Genomic DNA, 20,645 nt, shown 5'->3' with positions numbered 1-20,645 from the left:
GGAGGAATGTTGCCTTTGATGCCATAGACCTGAGAAAGAAGCAGGCAAATCCACCTAGGAATAGTGGAGGATTTTAAGGCAGCCTTACCCATGCGAGGGCTCTCAGCTAAAGCTAACTGGGACTGTTGAGATGAAGTTGTAGACTTCAGATAAGTTCAAACAGTTTGAACAACATCCTTAGGATGTTAGGAATTATCAAAAAAGGTTGACAAAACATTGTCCAGATCCAAGTGAAACAAAGAAACTACCCTAGGTGGGAAAAGGGGGCAGAGGTCTTAACTACCTTATCTTGGGGATGAACCAGGAAAAGCTACTGTCTTCAGGGACTCAATTTCCCTCCTTAGAGATCACTACCCTGAACCTCTGAAGCACCCTGCTCGCAAGGTCACCTAATACTTTGTACCCTGGAGACCACTGCCTACAGGATCCAGCTATGACCATGAACATTACAGACTGGTCCCGCTCTTGCTTTTGGGGTCCAGGTACAGACCCTCTTGGCCTACAGGCTGTAGGTGACCGATCTGGATGAGGCCCTTCTACCCCAGCAGAGGTGTTCAGAATAGACTGGAAAACAAGGGACTAAGCCCTAAAAAAGAAGATTGCACAAAAGGACCCTATACACTTGTTAAGGAATTTAACGGTACCAATGGGTTAAAAATTATCAACTAAATATTATAAAAGATTTACAATTATTGAGATATACAAAAGAGACATAACATAATTCAACGATTCCATGTACATGGTTGTATTTCTACTATACAGTGTAAAACTGAATCATCAACCCTTGTAGGATCGGGTGACGAATGGCTTGCTGCGACTTTCGATGCAGTTGCGTTTCATGGGTTACCGCCCAGTTCTTCAGGAAGCAAATTACAGTCGAGCTCTCAGTATATGTAAACATCCATATAAACAATGTCAAACAATATTCATCGTATAACCAGCTGCTGCCAACACCATTTATTGATGGGGTGGTCCAAAGGGGGCCTCATCCATGGATCATCAAGGCTTAAGCATCAACATGCGTGTAACGGTAAATGGTCTGGTAGATAACTTGTGAGATGATAGTCAGAATTGTCCTGGGGTGGTCAGTCAGCTGGTGAAAAAGGAAGGGGAGAGCTCCACTGTGTCTCCCTTCACTAGTGGCATGATCGTGTACCTGTAGATGCTGGTTAGGAGACAGCTCCTGGGACAGTTTGCAATCCCTTTAATTGCTATTATCATTTTGGATTATCAATTGACCCTAAACCCTTCTCCTGTTCAAGTCCTTCACCAATAAATAGTAAAAAGACATCTCCTAGACAAAGCCGTTATTGTCTGTGTGCGTGACACTGTGCGTGCAACTGGCGGCCTCTGTACTAGCGAGGGAGACCTCAACTTTGCAAAGTGATTATTACTAAATCAGGTGAACCATTGTTCACGTTGGATACCCAAGAATGTAGGGATGTCTGGACATCGCTAAATCCTTCTGCTCTGAAGTCAATGCGTCATCAATGGGAGTTGCTGCCGTCTAATTTCATTCCCTTACAGCACTGGACCTGACGCCCCTGCGCCTTCTTTAAAACAAAATCTCCCCAGTAGTTCAAAAGTATTCTATTGGAATCTACCAAGTTATTGAAATAGTTGAGTAGCATCAGGTATTTTTCACAAATGCAAAAATTTATAATAATGAATAAAACATAAATGAATTAAGCATCTGAACTGTGGCTGTTCAAAAACGTTAGAGCTGAATAACAAAATCCAAAGAGCTGTGCACTTGTCAAAGTGAAGTTTCACTTTTCAAAGTGAATCTAAATTGAGCCTAATGAATAATGTGCAGCTATGTCCCTCTCACTGCATCATTCATGTTCTACAAAAGCCCTGCTTTTATTTTCCTTGTAGTGCTATTGGTAAACCGGCAGACACATTTTAAAGGAATATAACTGTATGAATGTCCCAGATCTACTTACTTGGTAATAAATGTCCCAGGCACATATATCTCAGAAGTTATTGTCCTCAGGTTGATCAAAATGATATGTGCCAGTCACTTTGCTTTGGGTTTTGAAGAATGATTGGACATATACAGTATCTCACAAAAGTGAGAACATCCCATCACATTTTTGTAAATATTTTATTATATCTTTTCATGTGACAACACTGGAGAAATGACACTTTGCTACAATGTAAAGTAGTAAGTATAAAGCTTTTAATACAGTGTATATTTGCTGTCCCCACAAAAATAACTTAACACACAGCCATTAATGTCTAAACTGAAGCTAACAAAAGTGAGTACACCCCTAGGTGAAAATGTCCAAACTGGGCCCAACTAGCCATTTTCCCTTCCCGGTGTCATGTGACTCGTTAGTGTTACAAGGTCTCAGGTGTGAATTGTGTTAAATTTGGTATTATGACTCTCACTCTCTCATACCAGTCACTGGAAGTTCAACATGGCACCTCATGGAAAAGAACTCTCTGAGGATCCGAAAAAATTGTTGCTCTACCTAAAGATGGCCTAGGCTATAAGAAGATTGCCAAGACCCTGAAATTGAGCTACAGCATGGTGGCCTAGAGCATACAGCAGTTTGACAGGACAGGTTCCACTCAGAACAGGCCTCGCCATGGTCAACCAAGGAAGTTGAGTGCACGTAAACCGCGGCATATCCAGAGGTTGTCTTTGGGGAATAGACGTATGAGTGCTGCCAGCATTGCTGCAGAGGTTGAAGGGGTGAGGGGTCAGCCTGTCAGTGCTCAGACCATACGCGGCATACTGCATCAAAGTGGTCTGCATGGCTGTCATCCCAGAAGGAATACTCTTCTAAAGATGATGCACAAGAAAGCCCGTACACAGTTTGCTGAAGACAAGCAGACTAAGGACATTAATTACTGGAATCATGTCCTGTGGTCTGATGAGACCAAGATAAACTTATCTGGTTCATATGGTGTCAAGCATGTTTGGCGTCAACCAGGTGAGGAGTACAACCACAAGTGTGTCTTGCCTACAGTCAAGCATGGTGGTGGGAGTGTCATGGTCTGGGCTTCATGAGTGCTGCCGGCACTGGAGAGCTACAGTTCATTGAGGGAACCATGAATGCCAACATGTACTGTGACATACTAAAGCAGAGCATGATCCCCTTCCTTTGGAGACTGGGCTGCTGGGCAGTATTGCAACATGATAACGATGCCAAACAAACCTCCTAGATGACCACTGACTTGCTAAAGAAAATGAGGGCAAAGGTGATGGACTGGCCAAGCATGTCTCCAGACCTAAACCCTATTGAGCATCTGTAAGGAATTCTCAAATGGAAGGTGGAGGAGTGCAAGGTCTCTAACATCCACTAGCTCGGTGATGTTGTCACGGAGGAGTGGAAGAGGTCTCCAGTGGCAACCTGTGAACCTCTGGTGAACTCCGTGCCCAAGAGGGTTAAGGCAGTGCTGGAAAATAATGGTGGCCACACAAATTATTAACACTTTGGGCCCAATTTGGACATTTTCACTTAGGGGTGTAGTTACTTTTGTTGCCAGCAGTTTAGACATTAATGGCTGTGGGTTGAGTTATTTTGAGGGGACAGCAAATTCACACATTTATATGTATTATATATATATATATATATATATATATATATATATATATATATATATATATTATATTAACATTTTAGAAAAGTGTCATTTCTTCAGTGTTGACACATGAAAAGATATAATAAAATATTTATAAAAATGTGAGGGGTGTACTCACATTTTTATAAATGGGGTGTACTCACTTTTGTGAGATACAGTACATGAAGAGTTGGGAAGGAGAGTGGGGCACACGATAGCTGCAAATATTTAATCAAAACACAGTCTCTTGGCTTCTTGCTTGCCTCTCTAGTTTTTTAGGTCCCTCTCTGACTGGGCTATGTTGGCTAGACAATACAATTTACAGATGGGTCTTTGACATCCAAGGTATAAGGCAGAACAGTAATGGAAAAGTTCATGTGTTTAATTTCTCACCTCTCACCTCTCACCTCTCCCACCAATATGTGGGGGATATCTGCAGTCTGCTTCCTCTTGGCCCTATTAGCACTCGATAGCAGCCTATATCTTCTATTCAATATCCCCCACGTTTAGACCCTTAGGGATTTGTTCAAAGCTGGTGAAACCCTGGAGAGAAGACCCTATGCTAGGAAGAGCCTCAGATATTCATTATCTCAAAAATTGCTTGCTATAAAACTGACCCTTGAAGAGTGAAGATATCTCTAAGGAGGAATAACTTATCGAATCACCATGTACACAAACCATAAAAACCTCCAGTACTGGAGGTTCCTCTGACTTCTAAGACCCTGAATACCATGATGAGCCAGAATTAATTATTCTGACTACTTTTATCTTGGTCCTGACCTCAATCCAAGAATCCACTATTCTTCCAGGCAAGGCTCTGGTGCCTCTGGAAAAAGAATTAAAATACTACATAGGGCCCACAACAGCAAGCTCTTCATCCTGATGTCCATCAAATCCTCTTGTTTTTTTCCTGCATCTACTGATGGCCCAATCTCCAAAAATATACCCATTAAATGTGTGTGACACTTGTGCTTAAACCAAGTCTCCTACCCATGCACTTGCAGGTCCTCTTGTTACCTGTTCTCAGAACCATGGCACCGCCTCTCCATGGACTTTATTGCTGACCTTTCTCCTTCTAATAGCTGTGTGGTTAATTTGTTAATGGTAGACCACTTTTCAAAAATACCTTGCTTCATAGCATGCTAATCCAAATTGTCTAAGACCAAGAGGTCAAATTCACCTTTCTCTGCAAAGCTTTGTCATTGTGTGCCCCATGACAACAGTGCGCCCCAGAGCATCCTGTATCATCTAATTACTCCTACTATGCCTATGTGTTGCCTGGGTCTTCGCGCAGTTTCCAGCAGTTGTCTGGTCAGGAAAGTAAGCTCTGCTGCAGTGCAGGCATGCTTGATGACAGAATGAGAAACAGAAGGAGTGTGGGATGGCGCCATCAGTGTTGCTTCTTCTTTGTCCATTAGCAGGCTGGGGCTGTGCTCCTGACTAAAGCAGGCCATTGGGCAAGCAATTTTCTTTTCTGCAACCAAAGACACAAAAACAACATCCCCTGGACTGATCATTGACTGAGCCAAGGACCTACAGAACTCATTTTCTGCTAATAGTTGCTAGGGGTAACCCAGGGGTATTCAGAAAGTGTTATATCCAGCAGCCCCCTAGGGGGCAGTGCTACACTACCATACAGGTGCATCTCATAAAATTAGACTATCATCGAAGGTAACATAATTCAAAAAGTGAAACTCATGTATTGTATATAGATGGGTTACACACAGAGACATTTATTTCAAGCATTTCTTTCTTTTAATTTTGATGATAATTTAGGCTTTTTAATACAGAAATGTTGGCTTATTGAAAAGTATGTCCATGTAAAGTGTGGTATGCACTCAATACTTGGTCAGGGCTGATTTTGCATGAATTACTCATAGAGGTGTGGCATTGAGGTGATCAGTCTGTGGCACTGCTGAGGTGTTATGGAGGCCCAGGCTTCTTTGATAGCGGCCTTTAGCTTGTCTGCATTGTTGGGTCTGGTGTCTCTCATCTTCCTCTTGACAATACCTCACAGATTCTCTATGGGGTTTAGGTCAGGCGAGTTTGCTGGCCAATCAAGCACAGTGATACCATGATCATGAAACCAGGTATTGGTACTTATGGCAGTGTGGGCAGGTGCCAAGTCCTGCTGGAAAATGAAATCAGCATCTCTATAAGTCTTCAGAGGAAAGCATGACGTGTTCTAGAATTACCTGGTAGAATTGGGCTGGCTTTGGACTTGATAAAATACAGTGGACGAACAGCTGCAGATCACATGGCTTCCCAAATCATCACGGACTATGGAAACATTTGCATTTCATTTGCAAATAAAGGTCCCAGAGTCTGGAGGAAGAATGAGAGGCAGAGAATCCAAGTTGCATGAGGTCCAATGTGAAGTTTTCACAGTCAGTGATGATTTGGGGAGGACTTTAGATGGCAGGTAGTGATATGCAAGCATCTGTGTGTTCATATATGCTTGTATATTTTGCACAGGAAGGAAGTTTTTTTTCTCTGCTCTCCTGTAATGCTGTTCTTACACATGTATGCTGTTCTCCTATGTAAGTAAAGCTGAATTCTATATTCCTCAAGATCTTAGTACCTCATCTTATCACATAACAACACTATCTTATGCTGTTTACTGAGCAGAAGCTAAAGCTAGCTAGAAAATCTCAGACCAGAAGGGACATTATTTAACTAAGATATCTATTTCCAGGATGTGTGATCTATAAACACATAAGTTGGTGGTTTACACCCCCCCCCCCCATCCGGGTAAGGTGGAGATGAAAACTCGGGAGCACTAACTGGAATACACCTGTGAGCAGTGTTATCCATTCTACACTACCATACGATGTATGACTTTGGACAACCTGCCATGTATGACTACTCAAGGAATATAATCATGTGATGATAGAGCAACCAGATGGCCTGGTGCATCTATAAGCTTCCAGATGGTACTAACAGGAACTACGTTTCCAACTACTGTTCCAAGCTACCCAAGGCTCCTGACTCCACCTTCCCTGTTGGGTTTTCCCTTCTCTTTTATTATACCTGATCTACAAGCAAAATACAGAGCATTGAATCATTAGCTCTGGAATAAGCTTAATGCAAAACATGTCGAGCAACCTGGCTCAATGAACTTCTGTATCTATTTATGATCACATCGATCGATCTCTTTGGGAGGACAGCTCATATACCTGTCATCTTCAACTGATCGTCCTGATGTGAAGTATCATTGAGATAACTATGCTTAATCAATTAGCTTTTACTTGCTTGTTATATGTATTATATCATATTGATGTCTAGTACACTGACGCCTTTTTAGGCGATGTATTTTTGCTTTTCCTGTTTTTTTATCAAGAAGAATGATATAAAATGTTTATGTTTTTATGTTATCTTGTGCCTCCAAAGTCAATGTTTTCCCATATTTCCAGTTTAGTCTTCAATTAGGATGTGGCACACATATTATTTATTTCAGGCGCTCAGTACACCGCTATCTGGTAGCGCATATAATTCATTTTTCATATGGATTAATTGCATGTACTGTTAGTCTGTTTCATAATTTATTATATGCACTATAGCACTGATGTTTACCTATTGGAATTTGTTTAGGTGAAAGTACTGAGTTAACTTAGTTAACAGGATCTGGAGCTCTATTTAAGAGGTTCCAGTAATAACATACTGCAAGGTAACCACTATACAAATACAGTAGCACCCAATTAGCTATCTGGCACAGTGTTTGTTAGATAATAACAAAAGGACAGAGAAGCATCTGTCACCAAATGTGAGATAACCACAGAAACTGCAACAGTTATACTATTAGAACCCAGGAACACTTGTCTAGAAGTCTCTGTTTCTGGTCTGGATTAAATATTGCAGTAGTAGCTCCTATATGTATAGCCATGTGGGGTGATTATGTCTCTACTTCCTGGAAACTCTGCATTATAAGATATCAAAGTCCTCCAGTCAGTGTTTCTGACCAAGCCAACAGAGACAGGAAGTACCTGTCTACAACCAACTACATCTGGTGTAATTAACAAGGAACTAGAGGGAAGCAGCTGAGCAAAATCCCATGCTTACAAACTGTTACAGAGAGTGAATCTTAAAGGGAAAAGCTATTGCTATGTTCTCTCTTCAGAAAACCCAAAATGTTCTTTGTTATGAATTACATTATATTAAATATCAGTTTAAAAAATAATTTAATCTTAGGGGAAAAAAAAGAAAACTTGGGTCATATTTTACCCTGCCATGGCATATACCATATGTTTTTGGCTACCTAAAAGAGGGACACTCATAATGGAATACACCCTTTGTTAATGTGCCAATCAGTTTCATATATTAACATTGTTACTTTTTTGTAACTGGTAACAGTTACCAAACTAGCCATTGTATCTAAAGAACTGTGTTAGTCCATTGTGATCAAGGAGCATGTAAATATATTTATATGCAGTATGACAGTAAAGTATAAATGTCTACACCCTTGGCTGGTTGTATAATTAGAAAGTGACTTCATTCTCAGCTGCACAGAATGTTGACACTGATTAGCTATTCCCATATTTGGATTTGCAAATATTGCCCAACTAAATTCACCTACACTAAAAGTAGTGGGTGATTTCATCATTCTCACTGAAGAAAATAAACAGACACCTCTGTAGCCATTGAAACATACCCAGAATAGCGTGAGCATGTAAGTCATAGAGGCTACTGTGACCTACACACTCCTGGAATTAGAAGTCGTGACTATGAGAAGGTAGCCAAGTGATAATGACGTGATGGAAATCTGCAATGTAGACTGTCTACCAGTGATACCCAAAGTTATGTGAAGTCATGCACTAAAATTCCACAAGCTTAGTAGCACTTTCCTATCAGGATGTAACCTGTAACTTTACAGCAATCAAACCAACCAGCAACATCATCGTCTAAACCCAGAGGAATCAACCTTCTTTTAGTTCATCCACTTTGTGGAGCTGCTGCATCTTTAATCACTGCTTTGGTTAATCTGGAGAGTAAAGTCAGGCAGTGAAAAGGCAGTGATGTTAGATTTTAATTTTCTTTCTTGTTTGGGACAAGAGAGACAATTTGATGCAGGGCCGTCTTTCCGAATGGGCACGCCTGGTGGTTTCCCGGGGGCCCCACTTGCCAAGGGGCCCCACGCAGGGTGGCAATTTACCCCCATCTGTCCCCCCCAGTTTAATTTACCTGGTGGTCTAGCCCCCCCAGACCAGCCTGCTCCTCCACGGGCGCCAGCTGCTGTAGCTTCAGGCTCTGCACTACACTGGTTGCTAGGATGGCCAGCCGATTGGCATCTAGCAACCAGTGACGTCTGGAGGATAGGACCCGGCATGCACAGCGGGGGAGGATCCTCCTCGTCCTCCTCCATGTCTAGAATGGCTCCACCCACCTCCTCCATCCATGCTCTGTGTGCGGCCGGCGGGAAGGTGAGCTGCCTCGTGTGTGGTACTGGATAGGAGAGGGGATGGGACAGCTGCATATAGCGGAATTCATATTTCCGTATTCCTCCTGCTGCCACTGAATGGCTGATTCTCCTCTGCCTCCTGCAGTCATTCAGCGGCAGCAGGAGGAATATGGAAGGATCAATTCATCTATATGCAGCTGTCCCATCCCCCTCCTATACAACTTGCTAGTCCCCTAGTGCTTTCCAGCCCCCCCCCACTCTTAACCTCCCCCCCTGTGCTCTTAACACTCCCCCTTTGCTCTTAACACCCCCCAGTGCTCTTAACACCCCCCAGTGCTCTTAGTACCCCCCTGCTCTTAACACCCCCCCTGCTCTTAACACCCCCCTGCTCTTAACATCCCCCTGTGCTCTTAACATTCCCCGCTCTAAACACCCCCCAGTGCTCTAAACACCCCCAGTGCTCTTGCCCCCCAGTGCTCTTTAGCCCCCCGTGCTCTTTAGCCCCCCCCCGGTGCTATTTATCCCCCCCGGTGTTCTTCAGCTTCCCCCCTATGATCTCTGGCTCCCCCAGTGCTCTCCACCCCTCTGTGCTCCCTGGCTCCCCCCTCAGTGATTTCCAGTTCCCCCCTTCCCTCCGTGCTCTCCACCCCCTGGTTTTCCCTGTCCCCCCAGTTCTCTCCACCCTAATCGGAGCCGCCTTGCCCGCGCATTGGCTTCCCCCTAGCTTCCTGCGCGGGTCCGACGTACATCTACCAATAAATTGTGCCTTATCGATAATTTGCATTTTTATTCTTGTGAGCGATTGTGTAGGCAGGGCCCCAGTGCACTGCATTGCCCGGGGGCCTATAATGCTCTTAAGATGGCACTGATTTGATGCACCAAGCTGCATGTAGCTCGCACATTGAAAGCTCCTCCTGTAGCTAACAGCTCTGTAATGGCGGCAATCTGTGATTTTTAGCGGGACTGCAACATTGCGGCAGACAGATCGGACCCCTAACTGACATTTTTTACACTTTTGGGGGAACGAGTGACATTACTACAGTAATCAGTGCTAAAAATATGCACTGTTACTGTAATAATGACATTGGCAGGGAAGGGGTTAACACAGTGGTGATCAAAGGGTTAAGTGTGAGCGTTGAGGAGTGTTTTCTAACTATGGGGGGGATTGGCTTGTGAAATGACCACAGAGACCTGTGTTTCTATATAGAAGGATCACAGGCGCTCTGTGATAATTTCAGAGAGAAGAACGGTCAGCTGTGTTTACAACAACTGACAGTGCTTCTCTCTCAGCTGAGAGCAATCCTGGGTGCCCGGTGCCAATTGTGGCCGCCAGGCCCGTGGATCGGCATTCCCACCACCACGCGCCCGACCGACGTAGGGCTATGTGGTTTCACGCAGCAGAGCCAGCATGCTGCAGTAAATATGCAAATCAGCAAGTGGTTAAAGGATAAGCTCACCCAGTGGCGGAACTAGACTTTTAAAACAGGGGTGGCAAGGTATTATTTTGGGGGGTCAATATACAAAGTGTTCAATTACACTAAAAATAAGTTATTTTCCACAAAATGTATATAGATTAAATTAAAGTTTGTTTATTAGACCAGGGTGAGGTGAGGTCCTGTCCCCCATATAGACCTCCCCCCTTATAGTAGGCCAGGGTAAGATGAGGACCCGTCCCCCATATAGATCCCTATAGATACCCCTTACAGCATGCCAGGGTGAGGTGAGGTCCCGTCCCCCATATAGATCTCCCCTTACAGCAGGCCAGGGTGAGGTGAGGTCCGGGGACCTCACCTCACCCTGGCCTACTGTAAGGGGGGAGATCAGTGCCCATCAGCTCAGCCCCATCAGTGCTCATCAGTGCAGTCTCACTAGTGCCCATCAATGCAGCCTGATCAGTGCCCATCAGCTTAGTCTCACCAGTGTCCATCAGTGCATGGTGATGAGTGAGAGGAGAGCTGCCAGATTACACAGATCGGGGATCTCCCGCTTACCCGGCACAGCAGCTGCCATACAAAGCCCTGCCTCCTGAACCGGCTCCTATGATAGACGTCACCAGTGTGCTGTCTATCATAGGAGCCAGTCCAGGAGGTGGGACGTCGCATTACAGCGGCCACCGGGTAAGCGGGAGATCCCTGCTCTGTGTAATCTGGCGACTCTCCTCTCTCTAATCCCCATGCACTGAGCAGGCTGCATTGATGGACACTAGTAAGGCTGAGCTGATGGGCACTGATCAGGCTCCCACAGGCCATGGTCAGCTTCCAGCAGAAACAGGGCATTGCCAGCAGCCAGCAGGACCCACAAGTAAGTGGACAGCAGTGGGTCCAGCTATTTGCTTTTGATAAGGGAAACAGAATTTGGCATTTGCTGCATTATACATTCAAAATACTGTTACAACATATTTGATTATCATAGAGCAGAATCAAAATTATTGTGAAGATAGACATTTAGTAAAATATAAAATATACCTCTATATAATTATACTTTCTTTCTCTAACTTGTGATAGTGGTCCACAACGTCAGGGACCCCCTGATGATCCTTTCCAAGGTTCAATTGGAATTTGACTACATAAATATATGTTTTATGATGTGATAGTATGTATATTGTTTTTGAGTTTGCAAAAATATAAAGATAAGTATGAAATTAAGGAACCATGCATTATGCATTGAAGCTGGATGTTACCAAGAAAATGTTCATAATACCCTAAACTATAGAGCAATTCTATGCCAGGTGCCTAATTTTTGTACAGGTCATACCTTTGAATTAAATTAGCAATGAAGCATGTTATTTACTGTTTGTGTTTCAATCTAATTTGTAGGTTGGATTAATATTAATCTTTTACTGTTGTGTGTGTGTTTTTTTTCAGGAGAAGGCTCGAACCGAGACACTACAGAAGCTGCAGAATTTAGAAGTGGAGTACATGGCTTTACAGAAAGCATATGCCCTACTGCAGCAGCAGCTTGAACTCAGCCAGGTGGCAGAGAAAATGAAAGCAGAGGAACAGAGGGCAGAGGCATTGAAGGCAGAGACACAGAGGGCAGAGGCACAGAAGGCAGAGGTACAGAGGGCAGAGGCTAAGAAGGCAGAGGTACAGAGGGTAAAGACAATGAAGGTAGAAGCAATAAAAGCAGTGGCACAGAGGGCAGAGGCACACAAGGCAGAGGCAATTTCGGTAGAGGGCGAGGCACATAAGGCAGAGGCAAAGACAGAGGTACAGAGGGCAGAGGCAACAAGGGTGGTGGCAATAAAAGCAGGGGCACAGGGGGCAGAGCAAAAGAAGGCAGAGGCACAAAGTGCAGGAACGATGAAGGCAAAAATACAGAAAGCAGAGACAATGAAGGTAAAGACAGTAAAAGCAGAGGCACATAGGGCAGAGACAATGAAGGCAAAAGAACAGAAGGCAGAGGAAGGGAGGGCAGGAGCTCAGAAGGAGGAAGCAAAGAAGGCAGAGGCAATGAAGGCAAAGGAAAAGAGGGCAGAGGCACAGAAAGCAGAGGACCAGACAGAAGATGCACAAAAGGATAAGGCAATGAAGTCAGAGGCTCAAAAAGTAGGGGCATTAAAGGCAGAGGCACAGGGGGCAGAGGAACAGAAAGCAGATGTAGAGGGGGCTAAGGTAATTAAGACAGATACACATTTGGCAGAGGCATTGAAGAAAGAGGCGCATAATGCAGAGGCAATAAAGGCAGGGGAACAGAGAACAGTGGCAATAAAGGCAGAGGCACAGAGGGCAGAGGCACAGAAGGCAGAGGTAAAGAGGGTAGAGACAATGAAGGTAGAAGCAATAAAAGTAGAGGCATTGATGGCAGAGGCAATAAAAGCAGGGGCACAGAAGGCAGAGGCAATGAAGGCAAAGGAAAAGAGTGAAGAGACACAGAAAGCAGAGTTACAAAAGATAGAGACATTAAAGGCAGAGGTACAGAAAGCAGATGTACAGAGGGCTAAGGCAATTAAGGCAGATACACATTTGGCAGAGGCATTGAAGAAAGAGGCACATAATGAAGAGACAATAAAGGCAGGGGAGCAGAGAACAGAGGCAATGAAGGCAGAAGCACAGAAGGAAAATGTACAGAGGGTAGAGACAATAAAAGCAGGGGCACAAAGGGCAGAGGCAATGAAGGCAAAGGAAAAGAGTGCAGAGACACAGAAAGCAGAGGTACAAAAGATAGAGACAATAAAGGAAAAAGCAATAAAAGCAGAGGCACAGAGGGCAGAGGCAATAAAAGCAGGGGCACAGAGAGCAGAGGCAAAGAAGGCAGAGGCACAGAGAGCAGAGGCAAAGAAGGAAGAGGCACAAAGGGCAGGGACAATTAAGACAGAGGCAATAAAGGCAGAGTCACAGAGGGCAGGGGCACAGAAGGCAAAAATACAGAGAGCAGAGACAATTATAGTAGAGACAATAAAAGCAGAGGCACATAGGGCAGAGGAACAGAGGGCAGAGGAAGAGAGGGCAGGATCACAGAAGGGAGAAGCAAAGAAGGCAGAGGCAATGAAGGCAAAGGAAAAGAGGGTAGAGACACAGAAAGCAGAGGACCAGTGCAAAGATGCACAGAAGGATAAGGCAATGAAGTCAGAGGCACAAATAGCGGAGACATTAAAGGCAGAGGCACAGGGGGCAGAGGTACAGAAAGCATATGTACAGAGGGCCAAGAAAAATAAAGCAGATGCACATTTGGCAGAGGCATTGAAGGAAGAGGCACATAATACAGAGGCAATAAAGGCAGGGGAACAGAGAACAGTGGTTGTGAAGGCAGAAGCACAGAGAGCAGAAGCAAAAATGGCAGAGGTACTGAGGGCTGGGGCCATGAAGGCAGTAGCACAGAGGGTCGAGGCACAGAAGGCAGAGAACATTAAAAAAGAGATACAAAGGGAAAATGAATTAAAAGCAGAGGCACATAAGGCAGAGGCAATAAAGGCAGAGTCACAGAGGGAAGGGGCACAGGAGGCAAAAATAAAGAGAGCAGAGACAATGAAGGAAGAGACAATAAAAGCAGAAGCACATAGGGCAGAGACAATGAAGGCAGAAGAACAGAAGGCAGAGGAAGACAGGGCAGGGGCACAGGAGGAAGAAGCAAAGAAGGCAGATGCAATGAAGGCAAAGGAAAATAGGGCAGAGACACAGAAAGCAGAGGCCCAAACAGAAAATGCACAGAAGGATAAAGCAATGAAGTCAGAGGCACAAAAAGCAGAGGCATTAAAGGCAGAGGTACAGGGGGCAGAGGTACAGAGGGCTAAGGCAATTAAGGCAGATTTGCATTTGGCAGAGGCATTGAAGACAGAGACACATGATACAGAGGCAATAAAGGCAGGGGAACAGAGAACAGTTACAATGAAGGCAGAGGCACAGGGGACAGAGGCACAGAAGGCAGCGGTACAGAGGGTAGAGACAACGAAAGTAGAAGCAATAAAAGCAGAGGTACAAAGGGCAGAGGCAATAAAAGCAGGGGCACAGAGAGCAGAGGCAAAGAAGGCAGAGGCGCAAAGGGCAGGGGCGATGAAAACAGAGGCACAGAAGACAGAGGCAATGACGGCAGAGGTACCGAGGGCTGAGGCCCTGAAGACAATAGCACAGAGGGTCGAGGCACAGAAGGCAGAAGACATTAAAAAAGAGACACAAAGGGAAAAGAAAATGAAAGCAGAGGCACAGAAGGCAGAGGCAATGAAGGCAGAGTCACAGATGGCAGGTGCACAGAAGGAAAAAATACAGAGAGCAGAGACAATGAAGGTAGAGACAATAAAAGCAGAAGCACATAGTGCAGAGACAATGAAGGCAGAAGAACAGAAGACAGAGGATGAGAGGGCAGGCACACAAGAGGAAAAAGCAAAGAAGGCAGAGGCAATGAAGGCAAAGGAAAAGAGGGCAGAGACACAGAAAGCAGAGGCCCAGACAGAAGATGCACAGAAGGATAAGGCAATGAAGTCAGAGGCACAAAAAGCAGAGGCATTAAAGGCAGAGGTACAGGGGGCAAAGGTACAGAAAGCAGATGCACAGAGGGCTAAGACAATTAAAGCAAATACGCATTTGGCAGAGGCATTGAAGGAAGAGGCACATAATGCAGAGACAATTAAGGCAGGGGAGCAGAGAACAGTAGCAATGAAGGCAGAGGCACAAGGGGAAGAGGCACAGAAGGCAGAGGTGCAGAGGGTAGAGACAAGGAAGGTAAAAGCAATAAAAGCAGGGGCACAGAGGGCAGAGGCACAGAGGGCAGGGGCAATGAAGACAGAGGCAATAAAGGCAGAGTCACAGAGGGCAGGGGCACAGAAGGCACAAATACAGAGAGCAGAGACAATGAAGGTGGAGACAATAAAATCAGAGGCACATAGGGCAGAGGCACAGAAGGCAGAGGAAAAGGAAGAAAAGAGGGCAGAGACACAGAAAGCAGAGGAGCAGACAGAAGATGCACAAAAGGATAAGGCAATGAAGTCAGAGGCACAAATAGTGGAGGCATTAAATGCAGAGGCACAGGGAGCAGAGGTACAGAAACCAGATGTACAGAGGGCTAAAGCAGTTAAGGCAGATACACATTTGGTAGAGGCATTGAAGGAAGAGACACATAATACAGAGGCAATAAAGGCAGGGGAACAGAGAACAGTGGTCATGAAGGCAGAAGCACAGAGGGTCGAGGCACAGAAGGCAAAGGACATTAAAAAAGAGACACAAAGGGAAAAGAAAATGAAAGCAGAGGCACAAATGGCAGAGGCCATGGAAGTAGAGGCACAGAAGGCAAAGGCACAGACTACTCAATCTGAGAAGGCAAAAGCTCAAAAGGCCAAGATACAGGAGGTAGCATATATGTTTTGAAACTGTTTTTTGTTTTACTGAAGATTTATTCACAGCTCGCAATATCTTAAATCTAGCAATGAATGACCTTATAATAATACGTATCACTGGTATTGTTATTAAAGCTTCTCTAAATAAAGATGACATTCAGCATCCTAATTGCTTCTATCAAAAATCCACAAATAAGGGTTCCTCATTTAAAGAGAGTAGGCAGAGCTATGCAAACCTTTATGTCCCAGAGATCAAACGTGCATCCAGCATCATTGGTTTATAGCACAGATACAACCTAATATTATTTGGCTGTTTGCTCCACAGTTTTCAACTGGGGCATTAAAGAATGATTGTCACTGCCCCATCCACTATCTTTGGGTAATAATCTCCTTTTTTTTATTTCATATTGAAAGTTATGTCTTTTTTTACCCTCTTTGCAGCACTTTAGTGGAGAGCTTTTGATCACTTTTGGAATTCCTTACCAAAAAGTGCCTTTTTATACTACCGTGTTTCCCCGAAAATAAGACCGGGTCTTATATTAATTTTTGCTGCAAAAAACACACTACGGCTTATTTTTAGGGGTGGTCTTATTTATTTACGGTATGTACAATAATTTACATGTATTCAAAAACAGTCATGTCACCATGACGATCTTAAAGTGGTTGTAACCCTAACAAAAAAAAAATCCTGATTCCTTATGGCATGATAGACAGCACAGTGCTTGTACCGTGTCATTTACCTCTCTCTTTGTTCTAAAAAACCTGGAATAAAACAATAAAATGTTTTTTTTTAAAGTTCCTGTGTCCCCTGTCTTCTCTCCCCCCCCCCCCCCCAGCTCAGGAGTCAGCAGTCGGCCATTCTGTAATCCCAAAAATAAACCTTGATTAAAGGCATTATAAAATTATATAATCCGTTTTGCAAAAAGATTATATAATGTGCAGGGTGTCTCTTTTTGTAACTTTACAGTGGGAAATATCTTATTTACAGCGCCATTGGGCGCTCACATGACCCGCTGGAGCTCTTCTTCCCCACTTTGAGCACTGCAGAGTGAGGGGCCACTGACATCAAGGAGAGAGGAGAGGAGATCTATCTCAGGTCACGTGAGTGCCCAGCGGCACTGTAAATAATCTATTTTCCACAATAAAGGAGACACACTGTACATTATATAATTTTTTTTACAAAACAGATTACATGTTTTTAGAACAACTTTAACTAGATCTTATTTTTAGGGTAGGGCTTATATTGCAGCCATCCCCAAAATTAACGCTAGGTCTTATTTTCGGGGTAGGGCTTATTTTCAGGGAAACAGGGTATATGAGTAAATACGTATAGATCAATAAACGTAAGAAAATTTCAACCTAATAATATGCTGAGTATTTTATGTAAAATACCAACTGATTTATTTCCTCACTGGTATATTTCTTCCAGAAGCCAGGGCCCTCAGAATACACGGGAACTCCTGTAGTGAAACTAACTGACAGCAGTGAAACCAAGGTTGCAAAAGCAGAAGAAAACATGGAAGAGAAGATTAATTTGAAATGTCCACACTCACCAGAACCAATACATATGGAAATTGAAGAGTCTACTACACTAGAAGAAACATTTGCACTGAGTGCTGTGACTCAGGTTGAGCAACAAGAATCTCGTTCACAACTAGAATCTGATGTACAAATAAATGAGAAACAGTCTGTAGAAAGTGATGAAGGCTTACTAAATATTACAGAGCTTCCCAATGAAAAGTCTATACAACGCCCAAAAGTTGCAGGTACATGTTCCAATGAAGTTGAGATGACTGAGGAGGAGGAGAAACTCAAGGCACACCAATTTAAAACAAGACACAATGAACTGCTGTTAGATGATGTCTCTCTCACTAGCACAATAAATTTAACTGAGCAAATGAACAAAACAGTAGCAGAAACAGATATAACATCTGAAGTATCATCAGAATTACCAACTCAAGAAAATTTTGCAGAAATAGGTGAAAATGTAAAGGATGCTGATACTACAGCAGACAGTTCATCGAAATTATTACTAAGTGATCAAAACCAGTCAGTAGTGACCCTCCTTCGCGATGTGAAAAAAGCTTTGGAGTCTGGAGTGATTACTAAGAATGAAAGCTCTGTAGATCCTATTTCCTTGCAAGCTTCAATAAATGTACAACAGGCTAAAGAACATGTTTCAATGCCAGCCTTGCAGCAAAATATGAGACATGATGAAGAATCTGAGCAATTGGTAACTAACAGTTCAACCTTTAAAGAGAAGGTACTTGAAACAGATCTGCCTTCCACTGAACAACTTTCTTTACAATCAGAGCAGGAAATTGTTCAGGAAAATGTATCACAACATCAAGATAAACAGGATCACAGTCTGGTAACAACCCTGAAAAATTCTTTGTTGATGTTGTTTCACATTAAAACAGCAGATACTGAAGACCATAAAGTGAAAACAAATAGCCAAAGAAACCTGACTGAAGCTCATCAAGAATTGTCTGGAGACATGTATTCACCTGAAAGAAGTCCCCCAAGTTCCAGGAAGGTTTATGAATCTGGAAAGGAGAGTGACTCTCCACAGAGTCCAGAAAGCATGCATTCCTCTTCCACTTCAGGTATACGGTCTCCATCATCTGAAGAAGACATGGTTCAAAGTGCAGATTCATTAATAATAAGTCCAACAATTCCCAGGAGAATCACTGATTTTTCAAGGAAAGGAGAAATAGCCCAAGTGGAAAGTGCTCCAATGAGTCCAGTGACACCAAAGAGAAATTCAAAGGGCATTAATGAAGAAACCTTCTTAACTAAAGAAGACCTAAGTTTTAGTCCTTCCACTTCAAGAAAAATTGCAGCTAAAATAGCTGCAGGGTCAAATTCCATAGCTGCATTATCTGTGCCTTCTATAGTTGTCGGTAGCCTACCGTCTGAGAATGCACCTAGAAGTATGCTGAATGAACCCCAAAGAGACAGCAATCGTAAATGGAGGTCTAGTGAGAACTTATCTTTAATCCCTTCGGCAACGCCCCAGGAGCTGGCTTCTGGTGCTCGCCGTAAGATATATCTTCCTAAGCCTAAACAACTGGAGGGTCAAGATGATGGTAACATGGGTTCCATAACTCCACCTTCCAAAAAAGGGAGCCCCAATGTATCGCCAGGATTGTCTAGAAAAAGTAGCTCACTTTTGGCATCTCAGTCTCCTCCAGTAGAAAGACGTTCCCCTGGTACAACCCGAAGAATGACTATGCTTGAAGTTCCAAGGATATGTGAAGAAACTGTGGATCAAAAAAAGGCATCTGACTCTAGTGCTCAAGAAACAAAAGATTCAGGTGTTCCACCTAAGGAAGAACCACAGATTACAGAAACTAAAAAAGTAAACGATCCTTATAAAGGTGGGTCATTTAATGACATAGTTCAGATATGTTGTATTTTCTGCTGGAAACCATAAAGATTCTCTAAACAATTCTTTAATCCAGAAGCAACCCTAAACATTATGAGTTATCTAGTTATGTAGTTACATAGTTAGTAAGGTCGAAAAAAGACACCAGTCCATAAAGTACAACCTATGAGTTATACTAAGCCCAGAATTTATTGCACCAATTATTATTTCTTCAGCATTATAACGACACCCCAAATATAACAGGGGTTACAGTCGTCTAGGATAATCCGCTCCCGAACACCAGGACAGCTATCGACCACTCCAATACGCCATACATGAAGCCCATCAATAATTCCCCCCCCCCCCCCCAAGTATGAGACAAAGCTCTGTAGTGAGGTTCGATCAAGAGTAACTCTCTTCTCCTTTATTGAAAGAAACACAGCATTTATATATACTTTGAGAATACCACATGAACAATGACTGTGTAATTACCTCCCTTAGTAGACAGCCAGGTGAGCTCATTAACATGCTTATCAATAGTCTCAGACCCAATTAACATACTGTCCTATTTTAGACAAAAGCACATTCTTTAGGAGGGGCTGCTGGAAACAATCCCCCCCTCTCTCTGCAGCTAATACACATGGATTAGCAGACAAGGTGTCTCTCCTATTTCCTGGAATGCCCAAATTAGGAGTTGCACTTCCTGTGCCTTACAGTGTACAGGAATAAGGTAGATCTCCATATTTCCTGAGAGATATGGGTAATGCATATATTGTCCCATTTGAAATAGTCCAAACCATATTCTCAGTGTACACCACCCTCCCGGTCACCCTGCATCCATAAAAGATGCAGGGTGACTTAAACATAAGAAAGATACACAAGGCTGGACATGGTGTCTCCCAGCCTCTTTAAAGAAATTTGGGGTCCACAACCCCCATGCCCAAAGTGACTCCTGTCACAAGCATTTTAACTGAACATGGCAAACAAACCAACCCAAATGACCTTTGTGTTTGAAGTCTATGTTGAATATTATTATTATTATACAGGATGTATATAGCGCCAACAGTTTGCGCATCGCTTTACAATGTTAGGGCAAACTTTGCAGTTACAATACAATTCAATACAGGAGGTATCAGAGGGCCCTGCTCGTTGGAACATATGATCTAAAAGGGAGGGTCAAGTGATACAAAAGGTAATAACTGTGGGGGATGAGCTGATGAATAAAATGAAAGTACAGTTGTTAGGTGGAGGTAGGATAGGCTTCTCTGAAGAGAAAGGTTTTAAGGGATCGCCTAAAAGTGGATAGTTGGACAGATTAGGGTAGGGATTTCCAAAGAATGGGAGAGGTTTGGGAGAAGTCCTAGAGGCCAGTATGGGAGGAGGTGACATAGGAGCTAGAAAGAAGGAGGTCTTGGGAGAAATTAAGAGAATGATTTGGTTGGTATTTTTAGACTAGGTTAGTGATGTAGCTGAGGGCCAAGTCATGCATGGCTTTGTACGTTATTGTTAGTATTTTGAATTTAATTCATTGGGTGAGTGGC

General features: G+C 43.5%; 1 protein-coding gene across 9 annotated transcripts in view; it reads left to right on the top strand.

The window, feature by feature from the left end:
• The window catches only part of ALPK3 (alpha kinase 3), a 186,282-nt gene that overhangs the window by 153,756 nt on the left and 11,881 nt on the right, over positions 1-20,645 (top strand). The window contains exons 1-5 of one of the 9 annotated variants that reach the window (XM_082256704.1): positions 12,208-12,717; positions 13,303-13,356; positions 13,987-14,502; positions 14,638-15,750; positions 17,167-19,117. In XM_082256704.1, coding sequence (XP_082112830.1) covers positions 12,271-12,717; positions 13,303-13,356; positions 13,987-14,502; positions 14,638-15,750; positions 17,167-19,117 — 4,081 coding nt within the window. In that variant the 5' untranslated portion in view covers positions 12,208-12,270. Of the gene's footprint in view, positions 1-11,832; positions 12,025-12,207; positions 12,718-13,302; positions 13,357-13,429; positions 14,503-14,597; positions 15,751-17,166; positions 19,118-20,645 lie in introns of those variants that run through there. The other 8 variants (XM_082256699.1, XM_082256700.1, XM_082256701.1 and 5 more) reach the window with 8 other exon arrangements.

Source organism: Pelophylax lessonae, assembly GCF_965119305.1.
Source record: "Pelophylax lessonae genome assembly, chromosome: 4".
NCBI lineage: Eukaryota > Metazoa > Chordata > Amphibia > Anura > Ranidae > Pelophylax > Pelophylax lessonae.
This window is presented reverse-complemented; position numbering and strand designations above follow the sequence as displayed.